The sequence below is a fragment of the Chionomys nivalis genome, chromosome 6, assembly GCF_950005125.1.
Source record: "Chionomys nivalis chromosome 6, mChiNiv1.1, whole genome shotgun sequence".
Lineage (NCBI taxonomy): Eukaryota > Metazoa > Chordata > Mammalia > Rodentia > Cricetidae > Chionomys > Chionomys nivalis.
Window position 1 is genome coordinate 13977602 of NC_080091.1, and position 16196 is coordinate 13993797.

Genomic DNA, 16196 nt, shown 5'->3' on the forward strand with positions numbered 1-16196 from the left:
TGAGCTGTATGGCCTGCAGCAGTTTTTGTACAGTAAATGGAGAGAAAGACATGTGACTTATCGTAAGAGACGCCAGGCCCAGTGAGGGCAGAGGGAAATCAGATAAATCCCCCCTAGCTTTCAGTCAGGGCTGTGCCAGACAGGCAGAGAGGCAAGGGCGTGGGATGGAATTTGTAGCCAGGCAGAAGCAGGGCTGCTCGTGTCACCTGGGTTGGTGAGGCTGAGGGGTCAGTGGGGACAGCCACCTCTCACTCCTACCTCTGTTATATTCTCTGTTCTATCATTTTAAAAACTCAAGAAGGCAATGGTCGTTCCTCTTCCTCTTCTTTTCCCTGTGTGGCAGGATTAGATGACTCTTCAGAGCCCATCACGCACACAGTCGTGGCCCTGGACGTAAGGCATGAAATCTCCCGTCTGCCATCACTGTTAGGGGGATAAAAACCCACCAGTGGTTTTACTTCAGAAGTGAAGGACCCACAGGAAAATGTGATCTAGGAAATTCTGATTTGGAAGATTTTTAAAGAGATTTTAAAGGGAAAATATATAAATATTCTACCAGTATTAAATGTACCAGTTCAAGCATGGCGAATGCTCTCCTTGTTGTGTGGCCATTATCCTTATCCACCCCGAGAACTCACGTCATCTCGCAGGACCAGAACTCCATACCCTGCAGACATTGGCTCTCCTGTAAATCCCTAGACACTTCCATTCCGTGCCTTTTGAACTGGACTTCTCTATGCACCTCGCCTTAGTAAAACCCCACACTGCTGTCTTTCTGTTACTAGCTCAGTTCCCTCCACACGGTGTCCTCGGGATCTCTCATGTGTGGCCCGCGTCAGAATTCCCTTCCTAAGGCAGCTGATTGCTGTCTGTGTGTCTGCTCCACATTTGGTTGGGTGTTTATCTGCTGGTACACACCTAGGTTGTCTCTACCTTAGCCATTGTGAACAATGCCACCATGAATCTGGGTGCACAAGTGTCTTTCCAAGCCTCTGTTATCAATGTGTGGGGTGTATACCCAGGGTGTCGGTCGTTAGGTCTGCTAGCGAGGTTTTCTGAGAAACTCAGAAGCTGCACGGCTTTGCCCTCTCTCCAGGGGCCGCCCACAAGGGCCCCAGTCAGCCTCACCCTTCTTAACACTTGAGCTTGCTCTCCGTCTGGCTGGTAACTGTCCTAACAGACACACGGTGGTGCCATACTATGGTGTGGGTTTGCGTTTGGAGAGTTAGGTTCATTTTGTTTCTGTCAGGTGTGTGTAGGCCTTGCACCACAGCTGGAGACTCAAGAAGAAAAAAGCCAGGATGGAAAAGCCAAGATCTTTGTGGTCATGACCAGGTTGTTGCTGGGGGTGGGGGAGTGCCGAGTCTGGGTAGAAGAACTCCAAGTGGAGCTGATATCACCCACTATTCTAACCCCGGCCTCTATTCTAACCCCGGCCAGCCCCTAGTTTTATATTTTTTTAAAAAATGCTGCAAGATCCCCAGCGGCAGTAGGCAGCAGAAATGCTATAGGTCCCAAATGGTGGTAGCAGGCCATGTGGCAGCAGACAGTGGGCCCTGGGAGCAGCCAGTCCCAGGCAGAAATGGCTGCCAGTCCCAGAGCGGTGGCCCGAGCGGTGGTGATGGTGGTGGTGGTGGTGGTGGTGGTGGTGGTGGTGGTGGTGGTGGTGGTGGTGGTGGTGGTGGGCCATGTGGCAGCAGACAGCGGGCCCTGGGAGCAGCCAGTCCCAGGCAGAAATGGCTGCCAGTCCCAGAGCGGTGGCCTGAGCGGTGGTGGTGGTGGTGGTGGTGGTGGTGGTGGTGGGCCATGTGGCAGCAGGCAGCAGGCCCTGAGAGCAGCCAATCCCAGCCAGAGATGTCTGCTGGTCCCCGAGCAGTGGCAGGTCCCAGGCAGGGAGACACACAGCGGGTGGGCAGGAGACAGAGACATGGATAGACATGACATGCAGAGTGAGGTTGAATATTTATTCAGGGGGTTATGGAGGGGGAAGGGGGAAGGGACAGAGAAAGAGAGAGAGAGGGGGAGAGAGAAGGAAAAAGAGACAGAGAAGGGGGGAAGCAGAGCTGCCTCTCCAAGAGGAAGATGGAAAAGAGAGCAAGCTCAGGCCGGAAGCTGAAGATCAGCCTGCCTCAGTGGATGGGGGAGGGAGTGGGTGTGGCTTGTCTCTTAAAGAGACAGAAAACCATAACACCTAGGACTGGGGAGGCACTCTGAGTAAGACGAAGAAAAAGTCAGCGTTTTTGAAGAACCAACTGACAGCCCTTTCTAAAAGGGCCTTCGGTCAGAGTCCCTATGGCTTGAGAGCATAGTAGAATACTTGTGCTTTTAAAGTCTAGACCAGCTTGAGAATGGGAGCAGGTGCACCCACGCCTCTTCCTAGTTTATCTACAGTCCTGTCAGCTGTCAGCTCTCCATCATCCAGATATGCCAGGTCCCAGTTATCTCGGGAATGTGCCACGCTCCGGCAAGAGCAGCCTAGCTTGCCATAGCAGAGGCCTCGAGAGCATGGAAGGGGTAAAGAGCAAAATTTAGATACAGGGTTTTGTTTGTCAGAAATGGTGAAAGCATCTGCTGTATCCAGCTGGCTCAGCAGGGGTGGGGATGGCGTAGGTGCAGGCGCAGGCACAGCCTCAGCCTCAGCAGCCTTCGTGGCCATGGCAACAGCAGGCTCATTTGCTCTTTCAGGAACATCAGTTCCCCAAAGGAGGGCTCACGTATGGAATAGAAAAGAATGCATGGGGAGAGGCAAAACACAGGATGTATTATAGGTGGTAAAAGTTCACTTCTGAAAACAGCAGGGTCTTTAGTCAATCAACAGTTGGGAACTTCACAAGATACTTGGTTTCTATTTTCACTTCAAATGGCCTGGCAAATTTGATCCATGTAGTACTACTCTGGAATTACCCTGACATGTGAGATGCGTGGCAACTGGGCTAACACATGTGGCCTTTACTGCGTGTGGTTGACTATTTCTCCTTAGCTGTCAGGACAGGTTTTTTGCTTCTTCTTTTTTCGTTTGTTTTATTTTTTTTTTCTGCCCTGTTTTTCTGTGTGAGCAGACTTTTCTAGTGATAAAAAGCTGGGCACTGAAAAAATTCAGTTTGTATTATTTGAGGACAAGAATATATAGATAATACAGACTTTTTTGTCTTTGCTTCTGCTCCTTGTCCTCAGATTTCTCTCTCTCTCTCTCTCTCTCTCTCTCTCTCTCTCTGTGTGTGTGTGTGTGTGTGTGTGTGTGTGTGTGTGTGCATGTGCTTGGAGGCAGGGATAAAAAGAGAAAGCAAAGAAAGAGAATGGACAGTGGGCAGAGGAAGAAAAAGGATGGTGACCTAACTATTTCTACCATGTAATAATTAAAGGGAGGGAGAACACACATGCCCATGATTATGGCTTGCTTAAACATGAAAAGAGTTGGTTTTAATTCATAGTCTGTCTTTCAAGGAACAGAAGCCTACTCAAGCTAGCTGAAATTTCAAAGTAATGATTTAGAATGCTTCATAGCCTCCGAGAGCAGGAAGCAATACCTAAGGAACTGGCTTTAAGAATGAACTGTAAACCAGGCCTGGTGGACCACACCTTTAATCCCAGCATCCAGGAAGCAGAGGCAGGAGGATCTCTGTGAGTTCAAGGCCTACCTGGTTTACAGAGTGAGTTCCTGGACAGCCAGGGCTGTTACACAGAGAAACCCAATCTCTAAAACAAAGCAAAACAAAAAAGAATGAACTGGGAACTTCTAAGGAACGAACAAAGCAGTTGCTCTCTGCTCTCTCTTTCCCTGATTGGGGCAGCTGCTCCCACCAGCTGCTCCTCTGGGTCTTGTGTGTAGCTGTGCCCCCAGCCCGCACACGAACCTCCCCTAACTCAGTTCTACCCTCTCAGTTTCATTTGCCCCCAACTCTTCGGCTCCAAAATCCACATCTCATCCCAGCTGGAAATCCACTCCATGCCAACTTTCTGGGAGAGACAATTTTTTATTGCCTAGCCCAGTGTGGGTTTATCTTGGGCTCTTGGGTCAGCATCTGTCACCAGAGTTAAACTCACCTTCAGTTGAGGTGACTCTAAGGGAAAGGCGGGCCAAGTGAGTGCCCACAGCTGTCTGGCATTGTGTGGTGCTTCTTGTGTTTGTCTCCCTGGAGTCTCTAACACCCCTGCAGTCCATTTATCACCTAAACAGTTCAGTATTTGGAGGTTTAATTGTGAAGTGTGATCTTAAAGACTGTGTAGTCAGGCCGGGCGGTGGTGGCGCACGCCTTTAATCCCAGCACTGGGGAGGCAGAGGCAGGCGGATCTCTATGAGTTCAAGGCCAGCCTGGTCTAGAAGAGCTAGTTCCAGGACAGCTAGGATTGTTACACAGAGAAACCCTGTCTTGAAAAACAAAACAAACAAAACAAAAGCTGTAGTTAGTCAGGAGAGCTGTTCCAATGGTGTCAGACTTCCAGTCCTGAGTTCTCCAGTACCTTATCATCTGAGTCATCAAGGAATGGCGGCATCAGAAAATGTCTGACCTGAGACTTTTAATCTCTTTCCCATATATTTTACAGTCACTTTTGAAAGTCCTAATGACATATTTTCTCTGCAGGTAAATTTAGTTCATTAGAAAAGTAATATTTGTTCACTTCCTGCTGCTGGGCAGTGAGCGATCACTCAGTCCCCCTCGTTTCTTTCTTTGTTGTTTTCCATTCACGTATGTTTAGCCATAGCAAAGTATGTCTACCCAGAGCCCCCCCCCCCTTCAGCTCCCCTCAGTCCTCGGAGTCTAGGCAGTCCCACCCCCAGCCATGTGATACCTTACCAAATTAGAGACTGTTAGACCAGATTAGCAGGGCAGAGCCTGGAGAGCCTCGTTCATTAGTTCATCCTTTGGAAACACCCAGATCTCCTCTCAATTTCAGACCAAGTAATAAATGTTACAGATAGCATGCAGAGCCCAGAGGAATCTCTCGGTATTGTTTTTCCTACGAGCGTACCGCAGCGTATAGATGCACACTTGTGGGGAAAGGGGGAAATAGCACTCTATGTAAACTGCTTACAGGTCAAACGCATGCTGTCTGGGCTGAGGCAGTCAACAGAGGGTCCCGAGTCAAGTGAGCTCCTAGCTGTGGAAGCTGGGCCTTCTCCAACACTCGGCGTTCTCTAAAGTATTGTCATATTCAAACCTGATTGAAATTTTCTGTAATTAAACCATTGCAAAAACGAATAGTAGATGCATCCCCCAACACCTGACACTTTCCATTCCTGAAGGATTACTGCCTCGGATGAGGAGAGCTGAGTCTTTACCAACATCAGTCACAGCGAATGAGATGGGCTATATAGTGCTCACTATTTTATTTGAGGATCGCCTCTGTCTGCTTTTGAAGTCTTCAACTAAGACAAGGTTGGGAGGGGCAGGATTTGTAGCTTGCTTTGTGTGTCTTTCTCATCCCTAGCTTTAAAGGCAGATTTAGAAATTAAAACCAAGCAAATGCAGTTCTCAGGGGCACCTCACTTCCGATGCCAGAACAGTTGTCCTTCCCTCATTTACACAGATGGCAGTGGGGAAAGCGGGTGAAAATTGTGATTTTGTCAGGGCTTGGAAAATTACAGCTCCTTTCAGTGCTGCTGAACAAGAGACTCGCCTCAGTTCTTACGTTATTAGACAGACACTTGGGGTCAAATTTTATGAGGCCCGTATTTTTTTGAATTAGAACTTTGGGCATTATCTCATACAGTGTGTTGATACTTATGTGCTTTTGGAATAATGTAACATATATGTAACTCAATTTATGAGACTAATTAAAGTGAATAAAATTGTGGCCGCTATACTTAGCATTTTATAACAAAATAATAAATACACAGTGTAATTCATCCTCTTGTTTCTACCATAACAGGGAAATTGTTGCAAGTTAATTCAGGTGCCAAAGAACAACTTTTCTTCGAAGCTCCAAGAGGCAGAAGACATATAATAAGACCGTCTGAGGTAACAGTCCAACATAAAGATTTTAAAAGGTATTTGGGGGCTGGAGAGGTGGCTCAGTGGTCTTGTAAGGGCACTGGCTGCTCTTCCAGAGGCCTCGGGTTTAATTCCCAGAGCCCACATGGCAGCTCACACCTGTCTGTGGTTCCAGTTCCAGGGCTTCTGACCCCCTCGCACAGACATACATGCAGGCAAAACACCAATGCACAGAAAATGGAAAATAAATTATATATTTAAAAAAAGATATTTGCCTTGGTTGAAAATTACACATTCTAATCAAGCCTGTCGATCTTAATTATGAACACAGGGCACCGTCTACCTTTGTGCTTTTGAATTTCTTGAATATTAGCCGTTAAGCTGTTTTTCTGACTTGCGAGGGCAAGGGCTGACTGTGTCCCTGACGTCGATGGCGTTCTGCTCAGCTTTGTTTCCCGAGGACCCTGAGTCTGCTAACAAGCCGGATGGCTCGTCCCCTTTTCCACTCATCGTGCCATTTTGTACAATGCTTTTTATGATTGTAAATTTTTAGATATTCTCTCAGCGTTCATTTGTAATAATAAAAAATATTATCCATAATGAAACAGAAGTCGAACCAATCCAGTGCCAAAGTATTTTTCCCCCATGCCCTTTACCCCACATGTAGTTTTTTGATAATTAAGGTCAAGCCTGTGAAAAACTTAGACTCTGGTACCTGCTGCTGATGCTGGCCACCTAAATTCAATCCTCAGCAGCCACAGAGCGAAGGGGAGTACCAACTCCCCACCTACGCTGCAGCATGACTGCCCCGACTCTTATGTACAGATACACAACCAAAATCTTTTTAAAAATGTTTTAATATCTACTAGCTCAGTGATTCTTTGCCAGAAGCAGTTGCCTGCTGGAACATTTGTTGGTGTCCATGGAGAAGGGCGGTACTGGCATCCAAGGGGTGAAGGCCAGGCATGCTGTTAAACATGGCGTCCTGCACAGACCGCTATCCTACAGCAAAGAATGACCTGGCACAAGGTGTCAGCGCTGGGGCTGACAATAACCGATCTAGTTCGTGGATGACACAGTGATTAAAAATTTAGTTAAAATCTTACAAACCTTTGTTGCGGTCAGAGTTCCAAAAGTACAAAGTATGCTTTTGGTCTAGGAAAAATATTCGAGTATATTTGACAGTCATATTGGCTTATTGAGAAAAAGCAATACTGCTTTAAATGTGCAACTCAGGGGCTGGATACAATGCTTGTGTCCAGTAAGGTTAGCGCCTGGGAGGCTGGGACAGGATTGCTGAGAGTTCCGGGCCAGGCTGAGCTACAGACTGAGACCGTCTCGTAAAGAGTACGGTAATAATGGCACTAAGAATTGGAGCCCTGCACCCAGTACAAATGCCTGCTGTTGGAGAGCTTGTCATCCCCAGCTAACGACTCATTTGAAAAATGGGTTCTCTTAAATAAAACAAGAAGAAAGGAGGCTCTACAACATGGTCACGCCCTTTCATCCCCCTGCAGATTGAGAAGATAGAATGGGACACATGGACCTGTGTCCTGGGACCCACCTGTGAAGGGATCTGGCCAGCACACAGCGATGTGACTGATGTCAATGCTGCCAGTCTCACTAAAGATGGCGCCCTTTTGGCCACTGGGGATGACTTCGGCTTTGTCAAGCTTTTTTCGTATCCTGTCAAGGTAATAGTGCACGTTTGTCAGAGATTTGATCTGTTTCAGTAATTTTCCTAAACCTACCTATTGCAGCTGTGTGGATTTTTTTTTTTTTACTTGAATGCATAGGCAGTCAGAAATGGTATTTATTACTTCTGTAATGCTGTGTAGAACCTCCCTGGTCCTGTTTTTTAAGTAAACGACTTAAGTGAAATTCTCATGACATAGAGGTTCCCCCAGATCCTCATCATATGAACTGTGAATTCGATGTCATCTTGACACCTCACACTCTGCCGTTCCAACTGTTCTATCATAGGTCTGGAGACTAGGAACCTGCTGTCCCTGCAAGCAGTACAATTAATTGTCTTGAAGCAGCTTCTGTTGTTAACAGACATCACTTGGCCCCGAGCCCCTGTGTGTAGCCTGCACCCTGCCACTTGACCACTGAGACATCTTTCCAGTTCTCTAAAGGCCTTTGTATGTAGGAACGTTGTAAACTCATCTCCCTCTCTGGGCATCTCCAGTCCCTTCCACCATTCCCGTGTGCTGTGATTTCTAGCTGCTCTCCCTCTCTGCCCACATCAGTCCCTTCTCCAGCTGCCTAGAGGAGAGCCACTGCTTCAGATCGACCCTGACTAGCTCACAGGACAGCCAGACTATTAGCTCCTTGGTTTTGATTTTACAGTTCCATTGAATAAAATGAAACTGTCACCAAGTGAGCTAAAATCATAGCTGAACTATGCATGGAGCTATCGTTCTCGGGAGGGTTCATGTTCCCACCCTGTACTTGCAGGATCTAGTGTCTGAACTCTGATTATGGCACTTTGTATCCATACCAAGAGAATGTTCATCGTGCTTAGCATGTCTATCCTAACCACATCTTTCAATGCCTTCGAGACTGTGACTCCATTCTAGCGCCATGCCATCTCCATCTTACAGTTTTATTTCTAAATCATGGAAAGGGTTATCAGTCAAATGCCGGTGCCAGGTGCCCCCAGCCATGTCCCTTCCACGTGTCAGTCTGCATCTAGTTCCAATTCTGTAACTGATAACAGATATTTAAAACTCTCTAGCTATCCAGTACTGCAGCTTCCTCCAAGATATTATTAAAATACTTAGTGTCTGATAAAAGGCCAGCAATTAAAACATAGTGGGCTCAGGCAGCTCAACAGACCCAGGTCTAAGGTCTTGGATCCATGGTACAGTGCTTGCCTGACTCACCCAAGTACTGTGTTCAGTCTCCACAACCTTAAAAAAGGACTAGGGATGGAGAAATAGCAAACAGAACACAGTGGTTTACGTTCATAAATTTTTGAGGCACCTTCATGCTGTTTTCCATAATGCTGTGCCAATTTGCATTCTCTCCAACAGTAGCTTAGCATTTCCGTCAGTGTTCCCTTTTCTCCATGCCCTCCCAAACACTTGTTCTTTTGTTTCCTTGGGTACCAGTTGTCCTAACATATGTGGTGATATCTCATTATGGTTTCAATTTGCATTCCCCTGGTAAGCGAGGTTTGGTGACTTTTCATACCCCCATTTTCCATTTCCATGTTGGTTTTTTGTTTTCTTTTTGTTTTTGTAGAAATGTCTGTTCAGGTTCTTTGTCCTATTAATCTATCTATCAGTCTATTACCCTATCTATCTATCTATCTATCTATCTATCTATCTATCTATCTCTGTCTTTCTCTCCAGTTTTAAAAATTGTGTATATGCGTGTGAGTAGACGTGCCCCCAGAGACCGGAAAGAGGCCTTAGATCCCCTGTAACTGGAGTAAATGTGGTTTCAGTGTCTAACATGGGTGCTAGGCATCGAACTCCAGTCCACTGGAAGAGCAGAAGGCCCTCTTAACTATTCAGCTGTCTTTCTCTTCACCGCCCATATATATCAAGCTGGCCTTGAATTTACTGTGTTCCTCCTGCTTCTGCCCTTCCAAATACTGGTATTGCAGGACTGTGACACCATATCTAAATGCCCTGCTGCTTTTTTTTTTTTTTTAATCTAGTCTTTCTAGCTCAGTTCCCTTACCCAATTGCTGCACGCTGATAAGCATAGTTGCTCTGGGTCTGAGCAAATTCACTGTTAACTGAATGTGTTCTCCCTACAAACACATCCCAGCCCTGACTCCACGGTGAGTGTGTGTGTCCTGACTCCACAGTCAGTGTATGTGTGTGTGTCCTGACTCCACGGTGAGTGTGTGTGTGTCATCCCTGACTCCACAGTCAGTGTGTGTGTGTGTCCTGACTCCACAGTCAGTGTGTGTGTGTGTGTCCTGACTCCCTGGTGAGTGTGTGTGTCCTCCCTGCCAAAACATGGCAGCCCTGACTTCACAGTGAGTGGTGTGTGTGTCCTCCCTGACTCCACAGTGAGTGTGTGTGTGTCATCCCTGACTCCACAGTGAGTGTGTGTGTGTCCTGACTCCACAGTGAGTGTGTGTGTGTGTCCTGACTCCACAGTGAGTGTGTGTGTCCTCCCTGACTCCATGGTGAGTGTGTGTGTCCTCCCTGCAAACACATCACAGCCCTGACTCCACAGACAGTGTTTGTGTATCCTGACTCCACAGTCAGTGTGTGTGTGTGTGTGTGTGTCCTGACTCCATGGTCAGTGTGTGTGTGTGTATCCTGACTCCACAGTCAGTGTGTGTGTGTGTGTGTGTGTGTGTGTGTGTGTGTGTGTGTCCTGACTCCACGGTCAGTGTGTGTGTGTGTGTTCTCCCTGTCTCCATGGTCAGTGTGTGTGTAGAGAGGAGCTGTACAGAAGTAAGGCTGAATGAGTTTGTGAACGTAGAACACTGGTCTGACAGAGTTAATGGGTTATAAAAAGAGACACCAGAGCCAGGCCTGGTGGCACTCGCCTTTAATCCCAGCACTCTGGAAGCAGAGACAGGCAGATATCTGAGTTCAAGGCCAGCCTGCTGTACAAGAGCTAGTTCCAGGACAGCCAGGTCTACATGGAGAAACCCTGTCTGGAAAACAAACAAACAAACAAACAAAAACAAAACAAAACAAAAAAAAAAAAAACTAAAGAAATAAAAAGAGACACCCAAGTCAGACGTGGTGGTCCATGTCTGTAATCCCAGCAGCTGATAGGCTGCCATGGAAGCATCCTAAGTGTGAGTTCAGCCTGGGCTATACAATAAAACCCTGCTTCAGAGAGACGGTGCATGAGTTCTTATTCCTATCACACAACACTCCCAATGTCCAAAATGCAAGCTTCATTCTTAAACTGCCTTCTTGGTCATTTCACCTGTTTTTACTAGACATGGCCACCCTCCAGGCCTCGTCCTGCACCTGGCCAACACCCCTACGTATTCTCCTTTACACCTTCACAAACCATCTTTGCAAAAGTGGATATTCGGATCTTTTCATTTTAGTTGCTTTCCCTTCCTTTTTTAAAGATTTATTTTTACTGTTTTTTAAAATATGTACATGTATGTGAGTGGGTGTGTATGTGTACATGAGTGCAGGTGCCCTCCAAGGCCAGTAGGGGGCATTAGACCTCAGCACACAGAACCCTGGAGACCTTGGAAATGCCTTCTTCTGCCTGTTGGCCTCTCTGGCCTTCCCACTCTGCGAGCTTTGTTAAGGACTGGGTAGCTTCCGGGTGGCAGGGAAGGACCAGCAGACCCTGAGGCTACAGGACTGAAGCCCCACACCCACCCCACACCCGCCCCACACCCGCCTGTGTCCCAGTGCACCAGCCCAAAGCCCTTGGGAAGTCTCTTCTCAGTTCTGTGCTATCGTTTTTCTTCTGGCACACCCCCAGTCGCTGGCTCCTGCCCCAGGGTTCATGCGGCTTGCCGCACTGTGTAAGGTATTCCCTGGGAGCCAGTGAGAGAATGGAAAAAAGCACCTCTTTAGGTGGCTCCCACGGGAGCTCTTGCTGCCAGGCCGTGTCTCATGAGCCCAGAATGGAAGCTCTTCCTGGTGCCAAGGCAGGCTTCCCAGCACTTTGCAGGACACCCCTGGGGACAGTCACAGGCACACCCCGCCCCTCCCTGCCTCAACACCTGCTAGTATAGCGGTGCAGCCTGGGCCCTGCGCTCCGAAAGCTTCCAGCAATGACTGGAAAACCGGACTTTATTTATTTAGATTTGTCTGTGGATAGCAGCTTGCTTTGTCTTTACAACAGTTCTTCGAGTGGTTTCTCCTCCCCAGTGTCCATGGGAGAAACTGCTGCATTTGTTTTAGACATTACTTGAGGTCCCTTGCTTCCTTCTGTCCTTGCCCCAGTTGTGACGTAAAAGCCACCATGGGGATCCACTGGGAGTGTAAGTCAGAGTTCACACTAAACACCTCTGGGCCTGATGTGTTTGATGTTAGAAAGGCACAAAAACAAACTATTTCTTTACTTCCCAAGTGCATTTCAAAGACACGTGTTAAAGACCTATTGTGGACCAAGCGCGATCTTGTGGGAGCCAGCCCTGCCGCACCCACCGAGCATGCGCTCTCATGATACTGGCGGAATCGCTGCTTTGAACAGTTCCGTTGCGTCCTAGCTAACAGGAATCAAGAGCTGCTGGTAACTGGTAACTAACTGCCAGCTTCTGGCTGTGTCTGCAGGGACAGCATGCAAGATTCAAGAAGTATGTGGGGCACAGCGCACACGTCACCAACGTGAGGTGGCTGCACAATGACTCTGTGTTGCTCACGGTAGGAGGCGCCGACACGGCCTTGATGATCTGGACCAGGGAATTTGTAGGGACCCAAGAGAGCAAGCTGGTTGACAGTGAGGAGTCAGATACAGATGCGGAAGAAGATGGAGGTGAGCCCCAATCAGCCATACCCCTTCCATGATGATAGCAGCTTTCTCTCTGCCCCCAAACTCCACCCCCCCACCCCCACCCCCGCACAATCGCCTGAAAACCAGCTCATACCCCAATCTCTTTCTGTTTGAGGCTATGACAGTGATGTTGCTAGAGAGAAGGCCATCGACTACACCACCAAGATCTACGCCGTAAGCATCAGGGAAATGGAAGGCACCAAACCACACCAGCAGCTAAAGGAGGTGTCCGTGGAAGAAAGGTATGGTGTTTGCAAGGTCTGTTTGCGTTTGTTGTGCCTGAAAACAAACCGATTTAAACTAGAGTACAGTTCTCTGCCCTTGAGTTTATGCCAAACTGAGACTTTTATTATCTGCCTAGACTCTTAAGCTATGCACAGACTTAGGTGAGGAAATTGCCCAGTGCCCTCAGCCCAAGCCGAGAGGCCTTCACAGTTGTGCAGATTGGTTCTGGTGTATGGCTTGGATAGGTAAGACCCTGGACTGAGCTGGGCTTCCCTCGCGGGGAGAGAGCACGAAAGCCCCCAAAGGCTCCGGAGTGCATGACTAACAAGACCAGCTTGCTGATCAGCAGGGCGGGAGGGCAGGCTTTTGAAGTGGGTCGGGGGACATTGGTGGACTGGCGGAAGGGAGTCCGGTCTTTCTGTGACAGCCTGTCACTTGATGCACTTTCTTTTGCTGTGCCCTCACTGTGCCAGCTCTGTGCAGGGGGCTAGTGTTTCTAGATCCCGTGAATGCCGTGCATAGACAGAGGGTTCTAATGCTTGTTGTGCCTTTCTGATCTGCATTTTTAAGTACCGACAAGAAGAATTTGCCAAACATTGTAGAATTTAAAAATGCAAAGCTCATAATTACATAATTGACTATGTTTCTAATTGGGAAGCATAAATATTGAATAAAAACTAGAATTTGAAGAGAATCTCAGGGGTCTGACCCTGGCTGACCCACATCTGGAAAGTTCTCCATGAGCCCTTTTCCTTGAGGTAGGCCGGATGACCGGGGGTGCCTCGACACCACACTGTATGCTGAGATTCAAGGATTTGCTTTTGATGGCGCCTTCTGCCTCATGAAGCCACGTGATGAACATGTTCCCCACTTACTCTTAGGGACTGAGCTCCAGTTCAGTGGGAGACTTCAGGTTAGCTGATGAGACGGATGCTGAGCCCTAACTCTCCTTAGCTGATGAGACGGATGCTGAGCCCTAACTCTCCTTGAGTCTTTATTACAAGTGACATGCTAAGCTAATTCTCCCCATTGAATCCTTATTACATGGTACAGTACAGAGGGAAGTTTTCTTTTGCTTAGAAAATGGATTTTCCTGTGATGATTTAAAAAAATATAGTTTCTTTTTCTTAAAGTAACCACAAAGAGAAAATACTGCAAAAGGACTGGATTCTAAGAGCTAAACGAAGGAGCATGCACACACACACGCATGCACACACACACACACACATACACACACACACACACACACGAATGTACGAATAGGCTGGCCACTTAACTTATCTACCCGAGAAAGGCGTTTGGTCCGAGTTAAATCTCTTTACAAATAGTAAAGTATCCAGCCTTTCCAGTTTCACATCCCATCATGAATGGAACTGGCTTGCTCATTATTCCAAGGGTGTTCAAGCTGGTTTCTATAAAACTCGGTGGTGTATCATCGAACTAAAGTACTGCCTTGTAACCCAACTCCCTGGCTCCACATTAGGTCACGTGTGACCCACATGTCATACAACCACTCCTTGTCTGTTACCTCTCTGCACAGCCCTATAAAAAGCCGTGCTGAGCCGGGTGGTGGTGGCGCACGCCTTTAATCCCAGCACTTGGGAGGCAGAGGCAGGAGGATCTCTGTGAGTTAGAGGCCAGCCTGGTCTACAAGAGCTAGTTCCAGGACAGGCTCCAAAGCTACAGAGAAACCCTGTCTCGATAAACCAAAAAAAAAAAAAAAAAAAGCCGTGCTGAGATGGGCATGAGGAAGTTAACAGTTTTCCACCTTAAGATTAAAACATGTGAACACGCATTATTTTCTTTATTTTTCCAGATTGAAGAATTGTTATATGTTAGGGCACACTGACTTGAACCTTTATTTTTTAAAAAACAAGAAAAAATATAGAACTATAAATGTAGAATTATAAGCAAGCATTTGTCAACTGTCACTTTAAAATAAAATTCACCCTGGAATGCAGTGAGAAAAACATGTAGTAAAGAAACCATTTTAAGGTAAGTATAGGGTTCAGAGAAAGCATCAAGCCTTTTCTATAGACAGCAATTTCCTTGATAACTTAAAAGCCTTGACAGCCCCAGTTTGTAGAAGGCTTTTAGTCACAGAGACAATAGCAGCTGCACGGCATGCTGGGAGCAGAGCATGCCCACGCTAACCAGGGCAACCCGTTAGCATGGAGAGAGAGAAATCCATATCTGAGACAAGAATAAGCCGCCTCTCCCATCCTAGTCAGTGATTTTAGGGGACTCTGAACCTCGGAGATTAGACTAGGCAGTTCAAAGCACAAAAGAAAGGAGTACTGGGCAGAAGAAACCAGAGCAAGTGATAGAATGTGGGTTAGGACTGAGCCCTTGGAGCAAGGATGCGGAAAATGCATCGCAACTTGGCCTTCAGATGGAAGAGGAAGCCGACTTGGTGAACACTGGCCTCCTAGGAAAGATAGGGGAAGAGACAGAGAATGAGGTGGTGCCCCTGCCTGCCCCTGCAGCAGGAACCTGACACTAAGCTTCTCCCAGGGTGTGTTCAGGCCAGTGCCTCCCTGGGACTCCTTCTTGCCCTGCTGATCTCTCCTTGTTCCCGTGCTGGGTGATGCCCAGAGATACCTGGGCCTGGACACGTTCCAGTGAGAGTGAGCAGACAAGCAGGAGGACTGCAGAGGTGTGTGCCTGGAGATACCTGGGCCAGGACACTCCAGTGAGAGTGAGCACACAGCTGGAGGACTGTGGAGGTGTGTACCTGGAGATACCTGGGCCAGGACACTCCAGTGAGAGTGAGCACACAAGCAGGAGGACTGCGGAGGTGTGTGCCTGGAGCGGCTGCTCCATGCAAGGACCTTCGCTTGGTCTCCTACCCGTGCTCCAGGCATCTGTGAGGCTAACCAAGCCCCCTCCCCGCTTCCTCCCCAGAGGAGTGCGGCAAGCTGTCACCCTGAGGAAAAAACGCCTGGTGACAGCTGCGCGCTCTGCGTCAATCATTTTTTATTCTGAAGACAGCCATGGATTGTTTCTGGTTAGATTCAGACATTTGACTTTAAAATAGCTGTGTGACTACATCAGGACTTCTTCTGCAGCTCCTAACATATTGTGACTTTTTCTTCTTTACAAGCCGTATGACCTTCAGTTACAATATTTTGGGAAGTGAGAAAATTGAGGGAAAAAAGTAATAATTGCTCTTGAGAGAACACTGGGCTACACCTCACACACGTGAAATGTGCCAATTACATTTCAGCTCTGCCCCCCAGCTCCCCACATGGCTTCACTTGGCCTCCTTCAGCCAGCCCCCACCTTGGATGAAGCCACTGTCCAGCAACCATGTGGGGTGCATGACTAGGAGCAGGGCGATACCTGCCCAGTTGTTTATCCCCTCAAAGTCTGCTCTGCTGGGTCAGTCAGGCACTGACAGGCTGGGCAAACCTGCGGGTGCTGTCGATAAGGCTAGCAGGAGACGAAGGGCTGGAGGTGCGTGGTAGGGGCACACAAAACATTCCCCTTTATTGCTTTTGCTTGCTGAAAATTGACAGCTTTGACGTGAGTTCTGGAGACTCAAACTCAGGTTCTCGTGCTTGCATAGCAAGCCCTTTCACCCCTGAGCCG

The 16196-nt window shown here is 47.8% G+C and overlaps 1 protein-coding gene across 2 annotated transcripts in view; it reads left to right on the forward strand.

The window, feature by feature from the left end:
- Window positions 1–16196, forward strand: part of Eml6 (EMAP like 6) — a 272287-nt gene that overhangs the window by 221262 nt on the left and 34829 nt on the right. For both annotated transcript variants that reach the window (XM_057771307.1, XM_057771309.1), the window contains exons 25-28: window positions 5872–5960; window positions 7451–7627; window positions 12161–12362; window positions 12496–12622. In XM_057771307.1, coding sequence (XP_057627290.1) covers window positions 5872–5960; window positions 7451–7627; window positions 12161–12362; window positions 12496–12622 — 595 coding nt within the window. The remainder of the gene's footprint in view (window positions 1–5871; window positions 5961–7450; window positions 7628–12160; window positions 12363–12495; window positions 12623–16196) is intronic.